Raw genomic sequence first — 26488 nt, 5'->3', positions numbered from 1 at the left:
ATCTTTTTAGTGCCATTTTCGTACTGTATTACATTTCTACATCATCATTTCAGTTTCACCCTAAATTATTATTTATTTTTACTGCGGGGATGAAATAGTAGGTTTAGTTAAGTAAATCTATATTTTTTCATGGTCTTTTCAAATTTTCACATTTTTTGTGTTTATTTTCCCTGAAAATCTTTGGAACACTATTTATATTTTTAGTCTACAATGGTAAATGTGTGCATGGTTTGCATTGTACAATGAAGCCACCTCAATTTTTTGATGAGTGGTTCAGTGTTGGGAGGACCTGCATGGTTCTTACAAAAAAAAAATGTGAAACCAACTTTTCCTTAAATGCAACGGGTAGTTTTAAGTAAAAATTACCACATTCCCGGCCACTAACCCCTTAAGGACAATAGGTTGTCCTTAAACCCATTAAAAACAATGCATTGTCATGAAGGGGATAATGTTTTTTTCAAAATGATCCTATTTGTTTGAACAAATGCAAAACAGCATAATGCATCATAAAACAAGGCCGTAAATTCAATCAAGCAAGAAAGGCAGCTGCCCAATGCACCGGAAATTGAGGGGTACACTTGAGCCACGTGGCAGCGATGCTCCTGCACCCTCTTCCAGAAGCCAATAATTATATTCAGGAATTCTGACCTATGTACATAATTCTCCAAGAGACCTAGTTACGGCTGTCTTTTCGGTACCCCCCGAAAAAGCATAAGTCATGAGCTATCCACATGTGCCAACAAGGCCTTTTCTTATTGTGAGTTCCATGCAGAAAGACACAACGCACAAATGTCTTCTGTTCTATGAACCCAACAGCTCCCCAAGAGCATATTTAAGTCTATAGAGAGGGTTTGCAGGGCTGGATTTACCACCCTAGCAAATAAGACACTTAAGATCATGATTGTTTGGGGTACTGCGCATATCAATGGGCAATTATACCCCTGACCCACCGGCCCTGTGCACTGCTCAGTAACTCTATGAGTGGTTCTTTGTGTCTAGATGTCCCTGCATCGAGATTCGAGCCACAAGGATACGTAGAAAATTTACCGCCCAAATTCTTAAACATAAGGTGAACACCCAAGCCACATTGAAATTACTGAGGGCTAAACTTGGCTATGATTTAAATAAATTGCCAGATTCTCTCCCGAACTACTTAAATCTTAGCTACTTAACTCTATACCTAACAAATAAATGTTCTTATATTTTGATAGTGTTGGCAAAGTGCAATAATAGTATTTATATTAGGTTATGCTGCAGTTTCAGAGATTGTTATTTGCTTTGTAGACCCTTGCAGCACTATTTATACCCCATTTTGTACACATTAATGAAAATATGTACAAATAAGCCCCAAATTCTTTTTTCCTGATATTCTTTTGCTGTTATTCTTCTAAAAGATTCTTTTATCAAACACCCGTGAAGCAGTAGTCCTGTGTTATACACATAGCAAACATTTAAAAATAGCCACATGATACAGACATCCTAACCAATTGAGAAATTCCTTTTTTTTACTTTTTTCACCAAAGAAATAACACAAGGTATAAAAATATTCATAATCCCTAATATTTCTATAGTTTAAAGAGTTATATCCTTTTATCCCTTTCCCCTTTTTTCACTGTATGTAATTTTTATATAAATTATCAGGTAAAATCTGTAGTTTCAGGGAATTTGGTTACATAATTCATAACTCATGAACACATGCCATTAATTTTCCCAGTGGAAAGTGTATCTCGTGGTGCAACTTGGGATTGTTACACAATATGTAAAATCATAAAAAGTAAATTAATTCAGCCCACTCTAAACGATGTTAACCTGGATTGCAATCTCAAAAAAACAAACATTAGAAAAAAGGTCTTGGAAACAAACCTGGGTTTCTGGGTAACAATGCTTGACTATAGGTGGCGAACTTGACAAGTAATCATGGAGTATTCATTTAACTCATTGGAAAGACAAAATTTGAAATGCTTATAAATATCTTCAATACATCTCTTTCTGTGATAGACCATTCTTACACGGGTAAAGGTTTCCCGTTCTACTACCTACCCATTCTATTTGAACTAGAAAAGTGATAGCAAACTGTCTGGCATAATACATCAAATGTACCCATAGTGCATAACATGGACACTTTAAAGCACAAGCACATAGAGAACTACTCTTATAATCAGCAATACCATGTGTTCAACAACTTGGGGTTCCACCCATACATTTCTCCAACAGCAATGTGGGCAAACAGAAAGACTTTTGTTGTAGATTCACAGGTCTGCACATTATTTTCATAAGAATATGAAAAATGTCATTCCAACAAAGTCCTTTGCACAAATTACACATGGTATATTTATTATATGCCCTTTTGTTAAAATATGACTCACTGAGACATTACAAGACACAGTTTCTATATGAACTCTAAAATACGTTTAATGGAACCACAGGTAATCAGAAGGAGCACAACAATATTTGTTTTTTTTGGTTTTTTTAAACAACACATTTTATATTTATATTTATACATATATTTATGTGGGTGCTTAAAACGTTGTCCAATTAAAGAGATATTGGATGTAACTTGGCAGCGGGCACAGTCAAATGATTCGATGCGCATGGCTTGTCTGACCCTCCATCTTGGGTTATGCATGCCCTAAACACTAAAACATCCTTCACATTTCTAAAGGGATACAAACAACCTGTTGTTATGTTCCAATTAATTGTCACAATTTCCCTTTAAAATAGAATAATTATAAAAGTAAAGGATGTTCATAACAACACCCTAACAATGATAGCTTTAATAATTATTCCAGTTGCTGTACAATGCTACCACTGTTCATTAAGTATTACCATTAAAATAAATTTTTTTGTAATAAGCATTAATGTGTTTATTGTCATGCTTGGCCATGTTACCATTCAGATGCAACTCATGCAATCCTTTCTAAGTTTGCCTATTCTATGACTTACCATGTCTAGTGAGTAGCTTCTGCTTACCTAGGAGTAGGTACCTGGTAGCTCCCAGGTCTAGACCTAAGGTCTCAAGACAAACGTCTCCAGTTCACTTTCTTCTTTCTCTAGAGAGTAGAGCAGTGGTTGGTCACCCCCCATTCACTTCCATCCTACTCACTAAAAGCTGTCCAGGTTAGTCCTGGCCATGCATAAAGCTGCTCCCTCTGTGTAGGGATAGCTCAAGGTATCTTACCCTGAGAAGCTCCCATGTATACTTACTATATTGTTGTCCATTGCCAAATAAAGGTTTAGCAACCAAATAACCACATACTCTGCAGCATGTAGTATTCTAGCTGCATTAACGGCTATTTTAGATTGACAAAGAGGTAAGACGGGTGACATAGTAGTATGTCAAAAAAGTAATAGTAGATCCAATCACTTTAAAGCTCCCCAGATTTGTAAAATACTGTTTTTACAAACGTGATCCCGTTTTAAGAATGAAAAAAACAGTATGGGTTAATGGCAGCTCTACCCACTCCCATTTTGACCATGCTGCACCCATGATTCTCCAACGTATAACTTGCATACAAGGGGCATTGTTCTAATTAACAAAACTCAACATTAAATGTGAGCATTATTATGATCTTGTTTATCTCTTATTTCATTTGTTTGTGCCCGGCATTTCCCAGGTTTACTTATCATTAGTTACAATACACTTTACAATACTGATTCAAAAAACTCTTTTTTATACTATTCACAATTTTTAATACTTTTTTTTTATATTTTGTTATATTTACTGAGGCGTCTACCTAAAATTGCATGGTATGTGTGTGATAATTGATTTTGCGCTACACTTTTCAGAAATTTTCAGAACAATTACATTTACAAATGTTAGTGGAAAACAATGAGATTTTTTTTTTTGTTCAAATATATATCTATAATATCCTATTAATATATGTGAATAATATATGGTACATGTTTGCGTATGTCCTCCATTCCACATTTTATGATACTGTTGAAGTAAGTGAAAAAATACAAATGATGTGCTGTTTTACAAACTGCCTTAGCGGCCTTTTCCTGGTATCTTTCACAAGTTAATCTTTTTTCCCTTTTTCAAAACTTGTACAAACACAACATTCTCTTTGAAGCCTCTTTTATCAAATGGAATTCAGTGAGACAATGAGTAATTAGGTGCAAACAGCAGTATATTAGTATAGGAAGAGTACGCTAATCCAGTTATCATGATAGGAGGAACTCTGACCGCACAGATAAAAATATCAGGAAATACATAAAAGTGAACGCCAGCGCTAATTTGTTACAAATGTTCTTTGCTATTGACTGTCACGATGTCACTTGTGCATAAGAAGCGGTGTAGTAAACAATGCACCCCCACATTGTTTGGCACGTACTAGTATGGCTACTTTTAGGAATTGCTTCATTAATGTTTTTTTAGTAAGGTTAATGCGTTTTCAGTTATGGCGATTTCCTTCTGTGTTACTATGTCATTCTGCTAAACTGGATGAAATCGATCACCTGTCCTTAACAACGTAAATTACAAGATGGATCTACTATAAGGTTTGGTTTTAACATACAAGACAAGCACTCTTCATCTTAAAACAAGTGAGAGTAGTATTAAAGTGTTAGACAATGTACATAACATACTTTAAGAGCTATTAATTTTGGAAATGACACACTAGGGCTTATATTTACTCAAGAAGGGGTTTTCAGGAGAGTTAACATTGTAAACCCCTAATATTACTCAGCACGATAAAGGGCCAATCCCGAAGAACTTCTCCTGTAAGTTGCTAAACCATATTATCTATATACAGTCAATGCAGATCTTCATGCAGGCAAATGTTCAATTCTCCTACGAGCTTTTCCTTCAATAGATACATTCCTTTGTGTACCACGCAGAGGCTGCCAGAGAGGAGGAGCCAGGTTCCCTGCAGCGCTGCGTGGGAACTGGAGCTTAGTCTTGTAGCCAGACCTCTGTTTGAGGTCTGATTAGAAGACGACCTTGAATATAAGATGAGGGGTATTTTTCAGAGCATTTGCTCTGAAAAAAACCTCATCTTATAATCGAGCAAATACGGTATATCTGATCACAACAGAAAATACCTGTGGGAATTGTTGTATTCGTACTTAAGAAATAGGAATTACAGCTGCAGGTAACCTAGAATACAACAATTCGTCTTTAAAGTCACATAAGTGATACTCCAGCCATCCAGCCCTTACAATTATGCAGCTGAATGGTCCCTTAGTAGATATAGATGCTGATAGAAAAAAGTTATGTAATGTTGAAAATATAATTGTGAGCCACATAACTAAGTTTTCTCATTGCAGGAATAGTCACCCCCGTGTTCACTGAACGCAGATGAAATGGTGGCCATGGTTTAACTTATACAGTACCACAAGTGCTTGATATATTGTTGATTGCCTGGCACTGAATGTGGTTTGCATATAATTCTTGGGCAATACCATTCATACCACTGCTTTTAAATAACAGACACATCCACATTGCCTTAAGCCTCTTCGAGCACTAGTTATAGTGCCTCCCTTAAAATAGTACTGTTTAATATTATCACAGATTGCCGTTAACTGCATTGCCATACCATGCCTTCTTGAATCTGAATATAATTGCCAATGTAGCAATTGTAGATTTCCAACAACTACAGCACAAATTGGGAGATAATCTGTAGTTGTTTTTTTTTATACATGGGAGAGTAATAAATAATAACCCTGTCATGCAGGATTTTGTCTGCTGCAGAACCTCTGGTGATACATTGTTGTCCATCACTATTCTGCTTCTTAAAGTTGTACCTTGTTTGATTAATGTGAGCTGCCCATTGTCCTTTTAGTCACGTCACATCCTTTTTAATGCAACAAGTGCCAGATCAAGTTGACTCTGGATAATGAATCGCTTATGGACCCTTATTTTGCGTGTGCCTTTGCAGTTCTCTAACCTTGAATACAATGCATGAATATAAACTACTCCATATTCTGCATTGGAGTGATTGCCTTGTTACTTTCTAAGCAAAGTCGTATGTGAGAATACAAGTAATCTTCTATGCAACTATGCTTTGCTTTCATGCTGCTATCTGATGAAGCCTTTTGCACTTAGGATCACAAACATGTAGAATGAAACTGGCAAAGGCCATACACAATGAAATGGTCAAAAGACCTGAATAGTCTTTTTAAGCTTTAATTATAATGCATTTGCCCCCTACTCACTGCAGAGGCAAACATGCTCCATTATTAATATCAAATATAATGGGCCATGAGGAAATTATACATCTTCTGTTTACATTAAACCAATCCTTAGCACCATGACTTTGGATGTATGCCATTCAACTGGCATTACCAGGGCAGTTAATAAAAGGATTATGAGGGTAGCACATTTTACTGAAATATCTCCTACCACAAGTTAATATAAATAAATATTGTAGAGCTGTTTTCAAATATTTTAACAAAAGAACCTAATATTTAAATCAGATATGTTAATGGTAGTCCATGTTTATATCATTTAATTATAAAGGAGGTTATTCTCTCTGAACACCTCAAACAGATCAGGTCTAAACCATATCTAACATACTTGACTTGACTCAGGATTTCTGGATTGCTTGGTCTTGCATGCTGAAAAACGTCAAAGTACAGCCATATCTTTCAGATCTGCTTTGGTACTTGACTTGAGGACCAGAGTTGTCCAGACCAATGGTGTTTACACAGCTACACAAATTGGGAAAAGTTCAGTTATAAGAACTAGGCCCAAAAAATGACCTACCTGTGCATCACGTGATACACAAAGCATTGGGTAATTCCCCTAATATTGGTAAAAACCATACCGTTAATGAAGACAATACCAGCACAGATTCAAATTGGGCGGAAGGCACATATAATGACTATTTATAATGCTACATTATAACAGGTACAACATTTTAGCTTAAATTTTTGGTTTGATAATCCATTGAATCTGAAACAAAGACCACTGATAAGAGGCCAAAGAAAATGTTGTGTGTATAATTGCTTGTTGTGAATGTAGATTATGGGTGAGAAGTGTACGATTAAACTGCTGTGTGATTACATGTACACTAGTAAAGTGAAGATACATTGTTTTAGATGCTAAATCTGCTGGAATACCTAATACCATTTGTAAAATAAAATATATTTTTTGTTCATTTGACGTGTAAGACAAAACCAAGAATGACACTGCCAGCAGCACACGATGCTGTAACTGTGGCTTCCCTGTCTCCTCTGTATAGCATTACTATAGGAAATAAACTCTCTTTTCACTGCTCTGTGTCTCCTTTTCTGCTTTTCTTACTTCTTGATCTTTCAGGCCAGCCTGTAATGGACAATTGTTTGTCTAATCACAACAAACCTGCACTAACCCACCAATCTTCTGCCTGTCCTGCACACACTAGCTTATGCTGCTAAGTAGATGTTCTGCTTCACTTATGGATTATGCATCATACCTGGTTATACATTATCAAGTGTCCCATTTTATGCATGCCAATCCAGCTTTTCACTGGCCTCCACTCTGCCACGTTTTCAGACGGGGGGTCATGAGATAGTTATAAAGATTAGATGATCTCCCCTTACCACCCATTGAGCTGTTGAATGGTTTGTGGCCTGTGGTTTTGCAGCACAGACCTCAATCACAGCCAGCATGTGGCCATCTTGCAATGTATTGAAGAGGACCGCGGCAGTATGATGTCTGAGCCCAGAGTTCTCCCTAAATACACAGTGAAGTTCTCGGATAGTTAAGGTAGGTGGTAGGTTTTGTGCCTGATCCCATCCCTAGCCACAGCGATGCTAGCCTTTAACCATGCCGCCAACAAAGGTATCCTGATTCGGACACCTGAGATGTTGAGGGGTATACAATATTATGTATCATATATGGACCTAGGTAAGGTAAGTGACATCACTGGCACCAAACCCCTTGGCAGAATATCACATCATTACTTGAATCGGTGTCCCTGGTTGCTTGGTCAGGGGGGGATACATAACATCATACAACTATATGTATTTTTTATTCTGCTCTATGAAGCCAGTATAACATTATAAAATAATTAAAAAGCTGCATTAGTTATTATTATGTGGCACCAACAACTCTTGCTTTATTTTACACTGTCCACAGGTTGTGATAAACTCAAACTACCATATTTGCTCAATTATAAGACTAGGTTTTTTTCAGATGCTCTGGAAAATATCCTTTGTCTTATATTCAAGGTTGTCTTCTAATCAGATCTCAAATAGAGGTATAACTACAAGACTAAGATCCAGATTCCCCTGCTGCTGCCTCCACTCCCTCTGGGGCTTCTAGGACGGAGCACCGGCATCACATGACCCTCCGGTGCTCCACCATAGAAGCCCCAGCGGAAGTGTACTGGCCAGCAGCGGAGGACTGTGTGATGCCCCACTAGACACCAGGGAGTCTGAAGCACGGGTCACAAGTAAAGGAATGCATCAGGTTAAGAGTGGCATCAGGGGTTTCAATGGTTTTCTGGTTTAATGGAGAGAAAGGAAAGGAGAGAGAAGGGAAGAAGGTGAGGATAGAGAAGGGCAAAAGGATAGCAGATAAGAACAAAAGGGAAAAGAGGGAGAATAATAATGCACCTTAACTGGCTGATAGTGGGTACATTTAGACCCCATGATCCTCTGCTATTTGACAAGCTAGTTCTGACAACCTGGAGGCCTTTTGGAGATCAGAAAACTGCACCTGGTTGAGTCACACATGACACAATGTGCAATATAATCACATTATAGTGATAGACAATGTAGAAATCTATTTCTCTCTCTTTCTGTTTCTCTCTCTCTCTTCTTAAAAAAATCTCGCGGAACTCACCAATACAAGCAATTGCACTTTAAAATGTTGCGCTTACATCGCTACTTAAAACACGCTTTATTTTTGTCAACGCAGCCATGCTTATTAAAAATAACCAACACATTCAATTGAATTCCCATAAGGCTCAGCCAGACATACCGTGTTTCCCCGAAAGTAAGACAGTGTCTTACTTTCTTTTTATCCCTAAAAGCCCCACTATGTCTTACTTTCGGGGTATGTCTTATATTGGGAAAAAATTGAGAGTGATGGGAGTTATGATGTACTTTTAGAGCATAATTAGATCATGAAAAAGACATTGGAAATGGTACAGCATAACACCCATCACTCTCACACACTTACCAATCAACACACCTACCAATCCACACATATACCAATCCACACACATATACACCAATCCACACGTATACACAAATCCACACACATATACACTAATCCACACACATATACCAATCCACACACATATACACCAATCCACACACACATATACACCAATCCACACACACATACACCAATCCACACACATATACACCAATCCACTCTCACTTAGTGCTTTCCTACCTTTCCTTTCTTCTTTCAGCTTCTTTTCCTCCTCTTCGCTCCTCTTCTTCAGTTCTTGTCTCCTTCCGGGTCAGAGGGCACGGACAGCGGTGGGCGCGGCTTCAGTGTTGTGCGCCGGGATCTGACAAGAAACCCCGGCGCACAACAGCTGTTGCCGCGCAGATCACAAGGGAGCGGTATCGGAGGTCATTAACAGACCTCCGGCTCCCTTGAGTGATTTTAAGCCGGGTTGAACCCGGCTTAAAATCACTCAAGGGAGCCGGAGGTCTGTTAAAGACCTCCGATACCGCTCCCTTGCGAGCCTGCTCCTCCAGCGGCGGACATTACTGTCCGTCTCTGGAGGGGTGCCGGGTGCCGCAGGTTGGCACCCCCTGGAGTGTGGCGCCCTGTGCGGTCGCACACCCCAAAGGTCGGCCCTGCTCTAAGGGGCCGGCCTTAGGGGTCTGCGGCCGCACAGGGTTTAAATAAAAACATCGGGGGTTTTTTTCAACTTTATTTAACATCCTCCATGTTAAATAAAGTTAAAAAAACTTTATTTAACATGGAGGATGTTAAATAAAGTTAAAAAAAAACCCCGATGTTTTAATTTAAATCCTGTGCGGCCGCAGACACGTAAGGCCGGCCTTGGTGGGGACTTCCCGGCCCCTTAGAGTGGCGGACCCGGCAAATCCCCCGTGTTTCCCCGAAAGTAAGACATATGTCTTACTTTCGGGGTACGGCTTATATTAGCCGACCCCTCTGAAACCCCCGATACGTCTTACAATCGGGGGTGTCTTACTATCGGGGAAACACGGTACTACTTCCATGATGCTGGCTGAGTGTGATGGAAAGTGCAACAACAGTAAAGCTGCAGATGCTAGATGTGAACAAAAATTCCTATGATTCTCAGCCAGCCAGGTGTCCACCATAATGCTGGCTGAGCATCATTGGAAGAGTAGTCCACAGCAGCAGAGATTTTTTTTAAAATTAAAAAAAGGCTAATGTTAGCCTCCCTCCCAGGACTCCTACACACTGCCTTTACACACACCTGGCCATAAACACACATATACACATACACTGCCTTTACACACGCATATACACATACACTGCCCTTACACACACCTGCCCATAAACACACATATACACGTACACTGCCCTTACACACACATATACACGTACACTGCCCTTACAGACACATATACACGTGAACTGCCTTTACACACACATACACGTACATTGCCCTTACACATACACTGCCCTTACACATATACTGCCCTTACACACACATATACACTGCCCTTAAAGAAAAATATAGACACGTACACCGCCCTTACACACGTATACACAGACACTGCCCTTACACACACACAGACATACATGTATACTGCTCTTATACACACATACATGTACACTGCCTTTACACACACACACATATACATGTACACTGCAATTTGATTTTGGAATCAAAACATTTGCTGCTGCAAACATTTTTAGATGAAAAAGTTCCATTTTATTCAGTGGAACAAAACAGTGATCAAATTATTCTTCACGATATTCTTGTAAGAAACTTATTTATTTGAGAAATTTTTGTTTTTATTTGCCAACCTGCCCCCCGGCTTGCCACTCTGCCCCCAGAAACGCCTTATACCCCCTATATGCCACTCTGCCTCCCTGATATGCCTTATACCCTCCTATATGCCACTTTGCCCCATGATATGCCTTTTAACCCCCTATATGCCTTACACCCCCTCTCTGCCTCCAGAAATGCCTTATATCATGGGACAGAGTGGCATATAGGGGGGTATAAGGCATTTCAGGAGGCAGAGTGGCATATATGGGGTTAAAATGCATTTCTAGAGGCAGAGTGGCATAAAGGGGGTTGAAAGGCATATCATGGGGCACTCTGCTTCCAGAAAAGCCTTATGCACCCCATATAACACTAAACCCCCCCCGGATTTACCACTGCTTCTTGGTGTCTGGTGGGGGCAGCGGGTGGAGGCCGGCGTTCATGAAATTAAAGGGGCTGGCGTGCACGCACCGCGGCGCCCAATGGCCGTGCCTCAGCACTTCGTCCCACATCTTAAAAAGGGTGGGACGAAGAGCTGAGGCAAGGCCATTGGGCGGCGGGGTGCGTGCACGCCAGCCCCTTTAATTTCATTAGGCCGGCCAACATTCAAAACAGCCGCTGAGCGGCTGCGAACGGGATTGAAAGCCTCTTCCGGCCGCCGGTATCCCGGTGGGCCAGCCCGCCCCTGGCCTCACCCTTCCCCCTGCAAAGTGGGACAGAGGAAATTTGATTTGATCTAGGAGCCAGCCTAAAAAGTTAGGAGTCAACTTTTTTCTTCCCCAATCATGCTTTTCATTTTCTGGTGCCCGAGGTTTGTCAAGGCTTGCCATAGACTAGCATACATTTACACATTCAAACACCATACAGTAACAGACACACACTAACATCTTATGCTCAAAAACACCTAACAGTATATTCTCTGAAACCTACAGTAGATAGCTATATCCCGTCTTATTATTTCATAAAATAGATCATTAATATCTTACTGGTTAAAGTCTATTGATAGGATTTGACTCTAATTTTATATAATATTACACCACCACATTTGACTGAGATACTGTTTTCAGTTGCTTGGCTCCATACATAAATTTTTAGATTGATTTTTAGGCAAGTGTTTATTTTTTTGTTAACGTTGTCAAATCATTTGTGCTATGTTTGTAATCAGTTGTTTAAGATTACCGTGTTTTCTTTTCCATAGTGCTTTATGGATTCCATATTGTATCTTATCTACATAATCATTCTAGGCTGTAAACATGGTGCGAAATTGTTTAGTCTGCAGTGTTACAGACAAAGCTCTGCAGCATATGCTTCTCATTTAACAGGAAATTGCTCCCAAAAAAAGATACCGTAATGTTAGAAAGAGGGGAACGCTCCACCTACATTGAATGTGTTAGTAGTTTTTCACATATTATCTAGCTACGCTAGAATTAGTTTTGTCACCTCCATTCTAATTCAATTTAAACGGTTGTTTTACAAGATAAGGATTTGCAATTCTGTAGATTATTATTTTGTATAATTTTTATTGATTTTTTTTAATAGCAAAATTTACAAAAGCAAATTAGTTTTTTTTTTACATATGTATACACAAGAATATAGGAAAGGGAGAAGGTACTAAGTTAAAGAAGGCAGATGGGATGAGGGAAAATAATGTTTGCTTGTGATGTACACAAGAAACACAAGCCAACTTTGCTTCGTTTTCCATCTCCCCGACTGGTCAAAGTACGGGTATTATAATTATTACATAACATCTATATGATGTAATTAATATTTCCTTAATTTTAGAGGAAATTATTGCATACAGTTCAAATCAGGTAAATAAAGAGAATTAGGAAAGGCAACTGATTTGTACAACGGAGCTGAGAAATGACAACATCCATAAGTGAAACCAATCATTTGGCTCAATCAAGTGATTAGTAACTTGGAGCGCTGAGCCTTCAGGGTTTGACACAAGGATCTTAATACACATATTATTACTGAAAAGGGTTCAGCGATATAACATCATATCTTGGCGCTTTGCAGAAAGAGCATATGCAAGGAAGATAAACCACCTTAACAAGGTAGGTCTAGGAATGCTGCTCTATGTCCTGTAAACACTGAAAACAGCCCTAATTTTGTTATTGTAAAACACAGAAATACGTGTGTAACCTTACTGTATATCTTTGATTAGGTATTTCACGATATACATATACGATACCTTAAATACTTTTTGGTTTTTAATCACTATAATTGTTCTGGAGATATTTGCATCAAAATATGGTAAAGTCTGCATTATCTTTTAATTTTGATATACTGAATTTGGAATCAAAAATCAAAACAAGCAGCTACTTAACAATGGGGGAAAGATAACTTTATGGGGAGGTATAACTACAAAGATCCTGACATACCAGTTAAGAATGGTCTACATAAAAAGGGAGTTTCCAATACAAATATACTGCTTCTTTGAAAATGTAAACACCCTTATATAGGATTAGTTTATGCACTGAACTGTAAAATGTAAAATTTGATATCTGTCTTAACTCTGTGTAACTTAGAGTCCAGCGTTGTTGCCATACCTTAAATATAGGAACCAAACACTGGCTTCTTTCAATGAACAGGAACTATGAATGCAGATTAGTGTCTGGCACTGGAATGCTATAGGAATTAATAGTATGGGGCCTCACGATTACAATTACAATTTGCTTTAAGATGAAAGGCATAAGATTCCAAGCATACATCTCATGGAACGTGGTGGCTGCATTATATACCTTGCTCTCAGAAGTAATCAGTACACAAACAAGCCCCTACATAGTAGAGGAAACAAAAGACGCTGAAGCAATAATTATACTTAAGAATCTTATGGTGCCTAATTGTGATCAAAACTTTAATTGGGGTATGCATGAAAGCTGTAGGACAATACGGATCTTATTTCTAGCTTGGCCCATTAAGAGTGAGTAAAAATTTTTCACTATTATATATATATACATATATATTTTCTTTTTTTTTCTTTTTTTTTTCTTCAGAATTGTCTCTGTCCAATATAGTCATGAAAGTATGTAATTATATTTCAAGCAGACTGTTTATGATTGATGATTTTTTCTAAATAATTTAGTTGTTCTAAAAGAGTATTGGGCCAAGTAGAATTAATTGACATTGTAAACAACAATTACAGGAGAATATATACAGTAAATTATTTGTCTCATTGTGTTTCGCCTATGTGAGTGTGCAGCACATCCGTTTCACTAACTACATCAAGACTATTAAACTGATGACCCATAACAGATTTTGTACAATCCCCATGTTCCATCGTGGTACACCATTACAGGGATGTACACGCAGTTATCCTTTACCATTAAACGTTTTTCACCACTGTATTAGATTGTCAGGATCTATTAGCCCAAATAAACACTCACTAACTATAAATACATTTGTGAAACCCACATGTTGGCAATTAAAGTTCTACTTAGAAATTCCACTTGGTTGTGCTTGTACGTGTAGCTGTTGAGAAGTTGGGACATGCTCTCCAGGAGAAATGTCCCAAAAGATTGGTAAAGAAGCAAACAGGCAGGGGAGTGGCGCCATACTTTATTACTTTGGTGATATAAAAAGCACTTGTTTGTAAAACTACACAGGCATATACTGTATAACAGGTGTTAAAGCATATGGCCAGCGCAACAGAATTCTCCACAATACGTGGCATTTAAAATGTATTTTAAAAAATAATGTATTTTGGGGGGGGTGACAAAAGGGGCTTCTTGTCTGCGTTGCTGTTTGGTTCATTTGGTATATGTACACATGAATACAAACACACACACATCCACTCTAACACCATACATTTACAGTATAGTATATACAGTATATATACATAGCAACACCATACACTTGCATAGCTGCACCCTCTCTAAAACTATACACTTAGGATGCAAATCACTTTGGATTTTCAGTATATAAATATCCCCGATCCAATGTCCATGTGTTGCTTTGGCCTTTCCATCCTGTTGTACTCTCAAATTCCTGTGGCTAAATTGAACAGTAGTTCCAATGGAAAGTAAAACCATCAGCACAATGCTCTACAAAGGATGTTAGAGCATCACTAACATGGATCTGAAAAGGCTGACATGGCATTTAATTGTTGAAATAGCTGTTAAAGGTGTGATTTTTATTAACATCAAGCTTGACTAATGCGTGAATGTTTCTCCAGAGTTTACATTCACTAGTTATGGGTTTGTTTGCGAACTGCAACATATGCAATTCGTATTATATTAAAATTAAAATGTATGTATGCATATTTTTACCTATTTAGCAAACAGATGTCCTTAGTACTTAGTACAGTATACAGTATAATAAATGAGGTACAATAAGTAGAGCCATATAATAAGTGTAGTAGTCAACAGACACTGATCTGGGTACAGAAAAGAAAAATGTTGGTGCGCTAAGCTAGTCACAGGCTCAAATAATACAAATGTGTAAAATGAGGCCTACCAAACAGGTGTGAGCATGCTGCAAATACAGTGTACAATGTATACAAAAAAGTGTCTGTGCTTCTTACCCTAATAAAGTTGGCAACAAATATATACTTGTTGATAAAGACCTCATTGTGAGGTCGAAACATTGTTGCTGTCTCCCTTTAATAAATCTGCCTGAGCTGGAACCCTTGAGTGCCTGGAGCCTTTATTTATTTTGGCAACGAATATATAAGCATAATATAAAATAATTTGCCAAAGCATAATTAAGCTCACCTGCCACGTCAAGGTTTAATTGCACCTCCCCCAACACATTAATAAGGTTTTGGTAGCAGTATAAACTGCTTTGTGTGCCCACTATGTAGGAGGTGAGAGTAGGTTCTCACCCTATTGAGAGTGTGCCTTGACGTGGCGGCTGAGCTTAATTATGCTTTGGCCAATTCATATAACCAAAACCTCTCATTTATATTATGTTTATATATTTGTTGCCAACTTTATTAGGGTGAGAAGCGCAGACAGTTTTTGGTTTTTGTATACACTGATCTGGCTACAATTGGTATTAATATATTATGAAAAGAGGTCCTTTCCCTGTAGAGCTTACAGTACAAAATCCCACATGACTAAGTTACACAGTCCTCATGGCGTCCTTAATAGCCTACAATCTAGATGGGTTTTTAAACATATTCTTCTTTGGTGGTTAGAAAAGAGGTGCCATCGTCCTCTAAAAAAGAGGCCTAAGTGCCACCATTTTTTGGGGGGGGGCAAACGGTCATACTGTTAAAAACACAATAGTTATCTTGTGATCTGAAATTACTTAAGGGAGCCCATTCATTTGTAACTTACCATCAATGGCCTCCTTCTTTCCTCTCGTCCAACCACATGTCCGATCCCTTCTCATCTTACCCAGTCTCACATGCACTCTTGTCCCTAAATTAGCTCATATCTCTGTACTGGATCTTATCCATCCTCCTTCAAGTATGTTACCAAAACTCATATCTTGAAAAAGCTCTCCCTGGACCCGACTAATCTGCCCAACTACTGTCCCATTTCTTAACCTCATCTCGCCTCAATGCCTCTTGAAATAATTCTTTAAACCCAAATAACTAAGTTTCCTGACTCCAGCTCCTTACCTGATCCTCTTGAATATTGATTCCGCTCTCTACATTCTACTGAGACCGTCCTTATTGCTAAATCCACGAGCCACCACCTCTAATCGCACTGGACTTTTTGACACTGTGGATCATCCTTCAAAACTCTTCATGATCATGATCTCCGTGATACTACTCTCCCCTGGTTTAAAGCCTACATTTCTGATTATGCTTTCAGCATCTCCCTCTCCAGTAATACTTCCCCTCCCCTTTCATTCTCAGTCAGGGCCCCTTTCAACACAAGATGCCACTAATGCTCTTGTCCATGCCCTTGTCTTGTCTCATTATCTCCCGCCTAGACTACTGTAACCCTGTCTTAGCTGGTCTTCTTCATGCCCTTCTTGCAATTCTACAATCTACCATGAATGCTGTTTCTGGGCTTATCTTACTCAAACATCGCTTTACTAACACCTCTCCCCTTTGTCAAGTCTCTTCACTGACTGCCTATGCGTTTCAGTATTCATTTCAAAATCCAGACACCTACTTTCAAAGCTCTTCACAGAGATTCCCCTATATCTCCTTAATCATTTCTAAATACACTCCTAACCACTCTCTCCACTCATCCAATGATGTCCTTCTGCCCTTTTTTCTGATTTCTAATTCTCATGCATGTTTACAAGAGTCCTCAAGGCCTGCCCCTATGCTCCTGAATGTCCTCCACAGCTTATCCGCCTTACCCCTGTCTTTGGTCCTTCACAAAATCCCTCAAGGCCCACTTCTTTAAGGACACCTACGAATTTACACGTTAACGTCCTTCCACCTATAGCTCACCTTTCCTAGTACCTCTCCTGCAATAATTATACTAGTGTGGCTGGTCTATTCCTAACAACTGCACTTTTACCTATTGTGTAAAACACCCTAAGTCTCTCTGGATTGTAAGCATTTGGTCAGGGCCCTCCTCACCTGTTGTTTTCAAGCCAAATTGTTATGTTATATATTATTTGTTATGTCCTGTTTACCATTATACAGAACTGTGAAATATGATGCGCTTTATAAACCAATAAATAATAATACAATTTCATTATAGGACTGGATAAGAAATCTGTACACTTCAGTGACCTTGGAGAATCCGGACTAGAAGACAACGGCAACTTGCAAATAACAGTAAGTCCACAAGCTTCAAGTTTGAAGCACGTGCACAATTTATATGCTTAGTGTTCACCGTTAATCATTCAATAGGAAACACTTATAATGTCACTATTGAAAACGCACTTAAGTTGTACTGTTTGGTTTTCTTTCTGACTTCTAATAGTTTTGAAAGTGTAACATACATTCCCCAGATGTCAGAAGACAGGCAACCTAATTAAAAGCTATCAGGGTTTGTGGTTATTTTCTCTAATTATACGTTACAGCAAGATTTAGTGATTTACTGTATGTAGTTATGTCTGCACCAGCGCTTACATCTTGCTGGTATTAATATCTCTGTGCTGAGTATCTCTCAGACTAGGCACACATTTCATTAACAAGTTGAGAAACCTGCTTTTTGAAACTCATGGACACCAAATAAGAAATCTCTGCCCAACAGCTGTCATTCAAGGATGCAACTTGTATGTTTGCCTTAGCTTTATTTGTCACCTTAAGCAAAATTGTAGAAGTCGTTTGAATGACCTGAAATTTTTTGCTGACTGCACAGTTAGAAAAAAGGCAAATGTGCAGTAAAAATCTATATTTAAATGAGAACAGACCTGTTTCCTGATTTCTTTGTATTAATCATCTGGAGCACAGCTGTTTAGTTCCATGTGGGACAGGACAGGGGCACAGCTCTGTATGAAACTGGAACCGTGGCATCCAACAGTTGTTGATGAAACAAAACTCTGATGATTCACAGCCAGACAAATAATAACTGGTCACCATTTTTTTTTTGGGGGGGGGGTGCGCAAACACCAGAAAAGTGTCCTGCTATTTTTTGTACACTTGTTATTGGTTATCTTAAAAATTCAAACAATTAACTGGACTGGCTTGTAAACAGGAAGCTGCTATTTTATTTATTTTGAGTATTTTCCCCCTGTTATTTGTGCTGTACAGAGGTCCCTGTGGTTTCTAGAGATGTGATGGTTGCCAATTTCTAGAACATTCCAATAGAGCAATACATAAAGGGGATGCTGATGAGGTAGTGTATTTTTCATTAGCTCGTATGTGCTGTTGACTTGCAGAGGTTTTCATGATGGAGGTGAAAGGGGGCTCTGGGCCCATAGTAAAATGTAAAACATTAGAAGAAGCCCGTTTATGGAATTTACCAAGTTGGGAAGCTGATTTTCTTGCATTCATTCCCCAAGGTTAAACATACGTCACTATGCATTTGTAGTACACTTGTCTAATAAACTTCTGGAAGAATGTGCTTCTACTTGAACACAGGGGATGTTGTTTTGGTCCCTATAATTACATTAAATGTACTATATATGCAGGTCATTGAAGTCCTGGTTAAGTCAGTTCCACTGATATCACTAAGAGATTATGTCTTTCTATATAGTTCATCTTACAGCAATATGATATGGCCTTTATCATACACAAATGAGGTACAGGAATCAATTTCAGGATGGGTACAGTCCTACCGATGTTAGTTTTCATTAGTAGCAAAGTAGTAGTACCCCACCCCTAGAATGTTTATATAGAAATTAAAAAACAGTATGCTTTACCAAAGGCTGTTGAGGGCAACAGCTTTTTAAAAACTAGGTAACTGGCAAATTGCCATTTTCTAATTCTATGATGGTCTTCCTCTAATTCTGGAAAGCTAATGTCTTGACAGGGAACGTGTAGAGATACCTGTTTCATAGGAGGTACCAATTATCCTCCTACCCAATAAAATCTCCATACCATGACACCAAAGGTGCAGCTGAACTTGAATTACAAGTGCCCTAGCACCTTTGTATTCTCTGATATACATCTTGTGTGCGCATTGTAAAAAGTGGGGAAAGGAACGACCCCTCTCTTAACTGAAAAGTTAGACCTTTTAAATTTAAGATTTTACGATATTTGGCACTTTTGTGTCCAATGTCTAACTAAAATGGTCCCTCTCAGCTGTGTTCCTTAACTTGTGGTCAATATTCCTTAATTGGGTGCATGTTATAGGTCCATACTTTAAATTAGGTCTTGGGGTTCTTGTGTAGAAATAAAATTGAGAAAACAGCATCACTGCCCACAGACCCCTTGATCATTTGGAAGCTTGAGAAAAACTGTGTGACTCCAAACTTCTGTTTTAAGTGAGCAGTTTTAAGTGAGCAGTTTTGAATAACATTGATATGTGAGAAATAATTTATTTTACCTGAATCCACAAAAAAACAATATTTTAAGAAAAATAACTTAGATGTTCATGGTAAAAATGTTATCCGTCAAGCAGCGGAGGTCATAAGTGATCATAATTCACACCTTGTGGAAAGCATTGTATCAAAAAAACATACTGAATGTTAACACTCCTTATTCTGCTCTATTCTCTGATCATTGTCTCTGGTATAATAGCTGAACAGTGCAGCAAAGCAACCACAGGAAAGCATCTTGTAATCTGAGCAGTTTTGGAATCTATCCCACAGTACAAATACACCCCTTCTAGTTGGGATCACACAGCTTGATTGCCCTGGAACGAGTGAGAAACATCTAACCAGCCCATTCATTTATTTATTAGTCAGTAAGAGCGGATGGGAGGTAGTGAAGAGACAAGGGAGCTCAATGTCATAGCAGTCAGACTGCTGCTGCATATGCCCACACACTGTCCAGATCAACACACACACCCACTGATGATGGGCTGCAAGCAAATAACTCTAGCTGGAGCAGTTTGAACAACATTAAGAGAAAAGCTGCCTGCCTTCTGCATTGCTTGCTTCGCTTTTCGATCACTATAATAGGAGATCTTTATTGAGTTTTAAAAGGATACCAGGGGACACAAGCCAACTGCGGGCACAAGGCAGACTAAGGTACTGTACTTTTTGCAGACTGCAGCAATCCTGCAACATCTGTAGCCTCCTGTACCAAAAGTAGACTGTAGTACCTGCGGCAGGCATCTAATTAAGGATGACATTATAGCACTTGCTATAATAATATAATAAGAAGAAATAATACATTGTGCATGTACAGTTCTCTGTGGTTCAGTGGGTTAAAAAGGTTCCTGCAGATTCAGTGACTGGCAGTCTGGTTGCAATTAGCGCACTGTTAAGGATGATTCTGCCTAACATTGATCATTTTTTTTCTTAGTTTATATTTAAACTTGTTCCTGACTTTTATTGTCCATGTAATAGATGGTGTATGTTTGGCTGGATCAGTCACTGACGTATATGCTTATGATATGATTATGTGCGTGGGTAGGGCCAATGACTAGAAAGGTTTTCTATTATATATATATATATAATACAGCAGGGTTGTGTGCGCGTGTGACAAAGAAATTGATAGTTTGATTACTAGATGTATCTTTCATAGTGCCAAGTTCTACTATGATATGCCCTCCTAACTAATATGAAAATGTCTTTTTGTCTAGTAAGAAAATAAACATTTAGATTGTGGGTCTACAGTGAATAATTAGAGAAAACCATTTTTTTAAAACTGCAGTAATTCATACTACGTAGTTGTTAGAGATGTTATGTGCAGTGTCATGGTCTACTTCTGTCTTTGAAAGTAAATGAATTATCCCTTTACTGTGATTCACGTTATGCTGATGATTTCCCTAAGATGATGAGGCAGTGTACATATTCAACCTTTGGATGCTGCAGATTTTAGTTTTAAAAGGACGGAATGTCCTTTGATAAAGTCGCCAGATAAAGTGCACCTGTCACAAGATTGTGGGACACATATTAAACAGTAACAACCAAATCTTTAGATTAAATTAAGTTTTAGTATAAGGTTATGGCTTTTAGTTTAAAATTATGTACCTCCCTACTGCTAACATACACAAGGATCTACAAGGACACCAGTACGAGTGGCTCCTATATCTGTTCACATGCCAAATGCAGCAATTATGGGGTGAAATAAATGCAATAGCACTATCTCAAACACACAATTACATGGAAACAAATCGACTTAAGAACTGACACCTACATAGTTTTTAAAATCAGCCCTAAATGCTGGTGGCACAAAAAGTTGAAGAAGTCGTCTATCTGGTTCAACAAAAATGGTAAGGATGGCAATCAGGGAGGGAGGGAAATAATCACGCACAAAATATTCTTTATGAATATTTTTTTTAAAAAACACATTCATTCACAGTTTTACTGGTATATACATTTTACACAGCAAGTATAAATGGAAAACACCAAAAATATATTCAATACATTTCCTTGATTTGGGAACCGCCCAATATTCCCATATACTTTGAATTTATTTAAATGGTCTATTCATTGGTGTTATTTATTTAATTCGCTACCTAAATAACCTATTGGGGCCAAGTTAAAAATAAACAAAAAACGTAAACAAATGAAACCTGAGGCTTGGAACCCAGGGGTAAGCAGTGACTTACAGTTCTGTGCATCTCTTTAGCTCACAATCACAGTGAGAAGGAGAGAGGCTGAGACCAAAGAAAAAGGCATCATCGGACTGCATCCGTGTATGTTATTGACTGCAGAAGCGATCGCATGCACAGAAGTGCAGGGGATTTGCTGTTAACTGACCGCTCAGGTCATGCAGTGGTCAGCAACACTGGTGACCACCCCATTGCGTTGACGTGGGGAGCAATTTAAACCAATACCGTACCAGGTATGTCATTGGTCCTGTCGTAACAGAACCTCTAAGAATATATTCTCTTAAAATGTATATATCCTTATGTTATACCTTACTTGATTGAGACATATCTCATTCACATATTTGACACACATAGGTCCTCTTCAACATCTACTACAAACCTTCTGTTGTAGGCAACCTTGGTAGCAGGAGCTAATTCATGTCCATCTAGACCAGGGGTAGGCAACCTTTGGCACTCCAGGTGTTGTGGACTACATCTCCCACAATGCTCTTAGTCATAATGCTGGCAAAGCCTCAAGGGAAATGTAGTTCACAACATCTGGAGTGCTGAAGGTTGCCTACTCCTGCTCTATACCATAGGTATAATGGTCATATTCTAGGATCGTAAGTGTTCACATCTTGGTTTATAAAACTCAAAACTAATAATTGTGACCTTGAGTATGTCCACTAAACCATATGTAAGCATACGTGCCTCCAACCCACCAATTCTGTATATGCTTCCTCACAGGTATCTCAGTTAAAAACTCAATAAATTGTTTTCATGCAAATATACATATAATTACTGGCCTGTTAGCATCCCTTGCAGAGCGAACCTGTGCAGCCCTAATGTAAACCTTTATCAATGTCAAAGGCTTCTAACCTATAGATACAGGAAAGGACATAACTATTATAACATTAAGCTAACATTCCAATAGCCAAAATAGGGACTTGGCAAGAGGTGAGGTCAGCGGACATGAATTTACTGAGATTTGTTTGTGACTACGCGACCTACTTTTTGATGTAACTGCCATTTAGAAGAATGCATTTTATTTATACAATTTAGTTTATAAACCTATTTCCTGTTGAGGAAACAGGGACCAAAGAATTGGGATCATAAGGAGGGACACTTGGGAGGCACATAATCATAAATAATGTTATTATAATAATACAAACACTGTGATATTTTTAATATTCCTATACATTAATTATACATTTTTTAACATTGTACAGAGACGTATTTTTACTAAAATGCCTAAATGTTTTCTTTGCTTTTTTCTTAATGGTATATTGTTTAGCAGTGCTTATTAATTAATAATAAGCATAATGCCAAGCTACGCCAAGCTACACACCACCCTTCCCATGCCTTCAGTTGTAGCCCCTCTCAGGAAGTGATACTTTACAGCTTCCTGTTGGCTGTTTTAAAGCATTCACAGACTCTACTTAAAGAAGTTATATTAATACCCTAAGACACTATTCCCTAATACCTCAATACATCTGCAGTAATTTCATTCTTTAGTATATGTATAATTCTTTATGTATAATTTCCAATGTATAATCACCCTTATTATTACTGTTTCCCATCACATAATACCAACCTTTAGAATGAAATAAGTTCTGTATTACCTCCTGGACCCATAGGGGACCAAAATATAGGTGTTTATCATATTTATTTGAATCCATTTTATATGTAGAAGAATACACTTCTTTCATATACATGAAATGTGTGATGGCTTTATGTGCTTGCAGCTCATGACCATCATGAATAAGTATTGGATCTTCCAATATTACCAAAACGTACGTATATGTGTATACCAAAAGGTATAAAGCAGACAATATAATAGTCTATATCTATTATAGTCTATATATCTATATATTCCTGGGTTGCAGATCTGGGAATAAAAACAGGAAAGAAACAATTATATTTGGAATTTAAACAATGGTTTGAAATTTTTTTTTGTAATGATGTCTATATTAGAAGATTATGGCCAATGCACCAGAGTTGTATGATGAATTTGCCATCTCCAGAAAAAATATAAGAGATAACATATTTTTTTTTAAAAAAAGGAGAAAATCCATTAATGCATTAAAATTCAAAAATAGTATCTGATTGAATTGTCTTGTCGTAAATGGTTTCCAATTTGCTAAATAATTTGTTAAGTATATAAACGTTGCATGTATAAAATCAGAATAAAAAATAGATATTGAAAAAGAAACCTATTATAATAATACAGTGGATTGGCTAAGACAAAATTACAAACACCTCTTTGTAGTTAGAGAAAAATTCCTTTCAATTTGCTGTGGTACAAAATACCTGGCCTAGATGTAAAAGTACAAAAGGAGTGAGGTCACAAAAGTCAAGCTTTATTTTCACAGTAAACAACACTGTTTTAGTACAAAAGCATAAATGTAAAGAAAAGTCTTACAGATTATGTTTGCAGTTAATCAACTCCATATTAGTTTTAAGAGTTTGTCTAAAGTGTGATTTACTAGTTGATAGGACTGGTCATACTTCACAATAGAATGAAAAAACGTGGGTCAAACAAACAAGGCCTTACATTTTCAATTTGCAACACACATGGAATTTCACATACTAAAAAAGGTAATCTGTTAATATTTTGTTTTGCTTTTTTATATACTTTTAATTCCATAATAGTTATGAAAAATATTTTAAAGTGAGTTTTTAAAATAGCTTTGTGTTTTATGACAGAAGCTCAGAGCCCGTCAGGCAGCCCTCTGGAGTGCTTGGACCAGGGGCCAGTCACTATAGAAAATGTCCCCAATGTGGACATGCTCAAGTGATCAATGCCAACATTGACACTGGAAATGTATAAAAAAGACATGGGATATCTTAGGGGGTAACAAAACGGCTTCCTGCCTGGAGCACTGTTTGGTCAAGGTGTGTCCCTTGTTAATCACACTTGTAATTTTGTGTGAGGGACCTAATTTTCTGACCTTGTCTCACTGCAGAAGTGCTGGCAAAATGAGCAGGGGGCAGATGCTTACTGGGCGCCTCTGATTTTGTTGTTTTACCCTTTTTGCATATTCTACTTGTTATTCCACATATAGCCACTTAGAAGTCCTAGAAGGCAAACACATTAAGCACGTTTTGGGCTCCTTTATTGTTGACTTCTTTAGCCTGTCTTGCCTAGAAGTCACCAGCAATCCCTTGCCTAACTGACAACTGATGAGGTGTACATGTGCACTCTGATACCGACATTGCCTCTGAGACAATTAGCCGAGACAAGAATTTCTTTCACTGCAGTGAGAGGGGTTTATTTGTACGGCAAAGGACCAAAGCATTTCTACCACTTTTGCTATGTGTTTGGCCAACGGCGATTTCCTTCTCATGGATAATACTCGCGCTAATTATATATTTTTGTTTTCATTCAGGAGAATCTGGGCTTTTATTTAAAACCACATTAATGCATATAAAACAAAATTTCATAGCACTAGTATATAAAAGATGCATGACAATAAAAAAATAAGTAATTGTGCTTAGGATGTCCTTAAAGGATAGATGCCACTGCTAAACAAATACTCAATTTATCCTCACAGTACAGAACTATCCCAAATGCTTGCTTTTCTTCATGTTTTGGAGGACCAAAACGCTCTACCACACATAACGCTATTTCTTGTATTATTTCATACTTCTACTGGGAGGAGTATGGGATGTTGAAGGACTTTTCTTTATTACTCTTTTTCCTTTAATTTTTCCTTTTTGCATTGCCCTGCCCTGTTTGTAGACATCACAGGAGTCCTATAGCTATTTGTTTGTTTTAGTCTTGTTTTATTTGTATTATTGTTTGTGTTTATTTCTCCCTTGTCTCTCTATGATCAGGAAACAGAGTTGTGCTTCTAAAAACCATTCTGACGAAAGCACAGGAGAACGTAAACATAGTCTCAATTAAGTCACCTGTATTCAAGCAGGAATTGCAGCTATGATAAGCATGTGAGAAAAGCAGCAACGGTTATACCATTAAATCAGAGTAGAATATGGAGCCAAGTGTAGTCAGAGATCATCATATTAGACTCAAAAGTATGGGATTGAAATCCAGAATCCAATCCTGGTCCCTAATACCCTATAGAAACTCTAGCCCATAACATACTCTATGTATTATTTTAGTTCCGTTGCCCTCCCAGATGTAAGCAGTTTATCACGTATTCTGTATAGCTTACTGTGAGTGTTTTCAGCTACCAAATAATTCATTCTCAGCAGATAAAGTCATATCCTGTACTATACATACATAATAAAGTACTTTTACAATACATCCCAAACTAACACATTCCTGGGAATCTGTAGTGACAACAGAAGTTTTTTGCTGGTGCGTACGGCAAGCGGTTTGTCAAATCTCCAACTTTCGGAGGAAATTCCTCCTTCCCGCTTCCTGGAGCACACCAGCAGAGTTATGTTAGATCACTTAGGAATTCTTATTTGTTAAACTGAGCACAGACATTTCCCAGCGTAAGATCAGTGACGGGGGATATTTCATTGTAAACAAGGATGGAGGAACTTGGCATAAAGATGTTAAGAGTTTCATGCTGAGATTCCATTGTTCTTTTAACCTTTTTAGTGCCAAACACAAGTTGGAGCTTTTTCCTTAAAAGTAAT

General features: G+C 38.0%; 1 protein-coding gene across 2 annotated transcripts in view; it reads left to right on the top strand.

Moving 5' to 3' along the window:
- The window catches only part of PALM2AKAP2 (PALM2 and AKAP2 fusion), a 120601-nt gene that overhangs the window by 51370 nt on the left and 42743 nt on the right, over positions 1 to 26488 (top strand). For both annotated transcript variants that reach the window (XM_053465774.1, XM_053465775.1), the window contains one exon: positions 17489 to 17565. In XM_053465774.1, coding sequence (XP_053321749.1) covers positions 17489 to 17565 — 77 coding nt within the window. The remainder of the gene's footprint in view (positions 1 to 17488; positions 17566 to 26488) is intronic.

The sequence above is a fragment of the Spea bombifrons genome, chromosome 1 (genome assembly GCF_027358695.1).
Source record: "Spea bombifrons isolate aSpeBom1 chromosome 1, aSpeBom1.2.pri, whole genome shotgun sequence".
In the NCBI taxonomy this organism is placed as follows: Eukaryota; Metazoa; Chordata; class Amphibia; order Anura; family Pelobatidae; genus Spea; species Spea bombifrons.
Note: the sequence above shows the minus strand (reverse complement) of the source record. Positions and strands in the feature narration are given on the sequence as shown.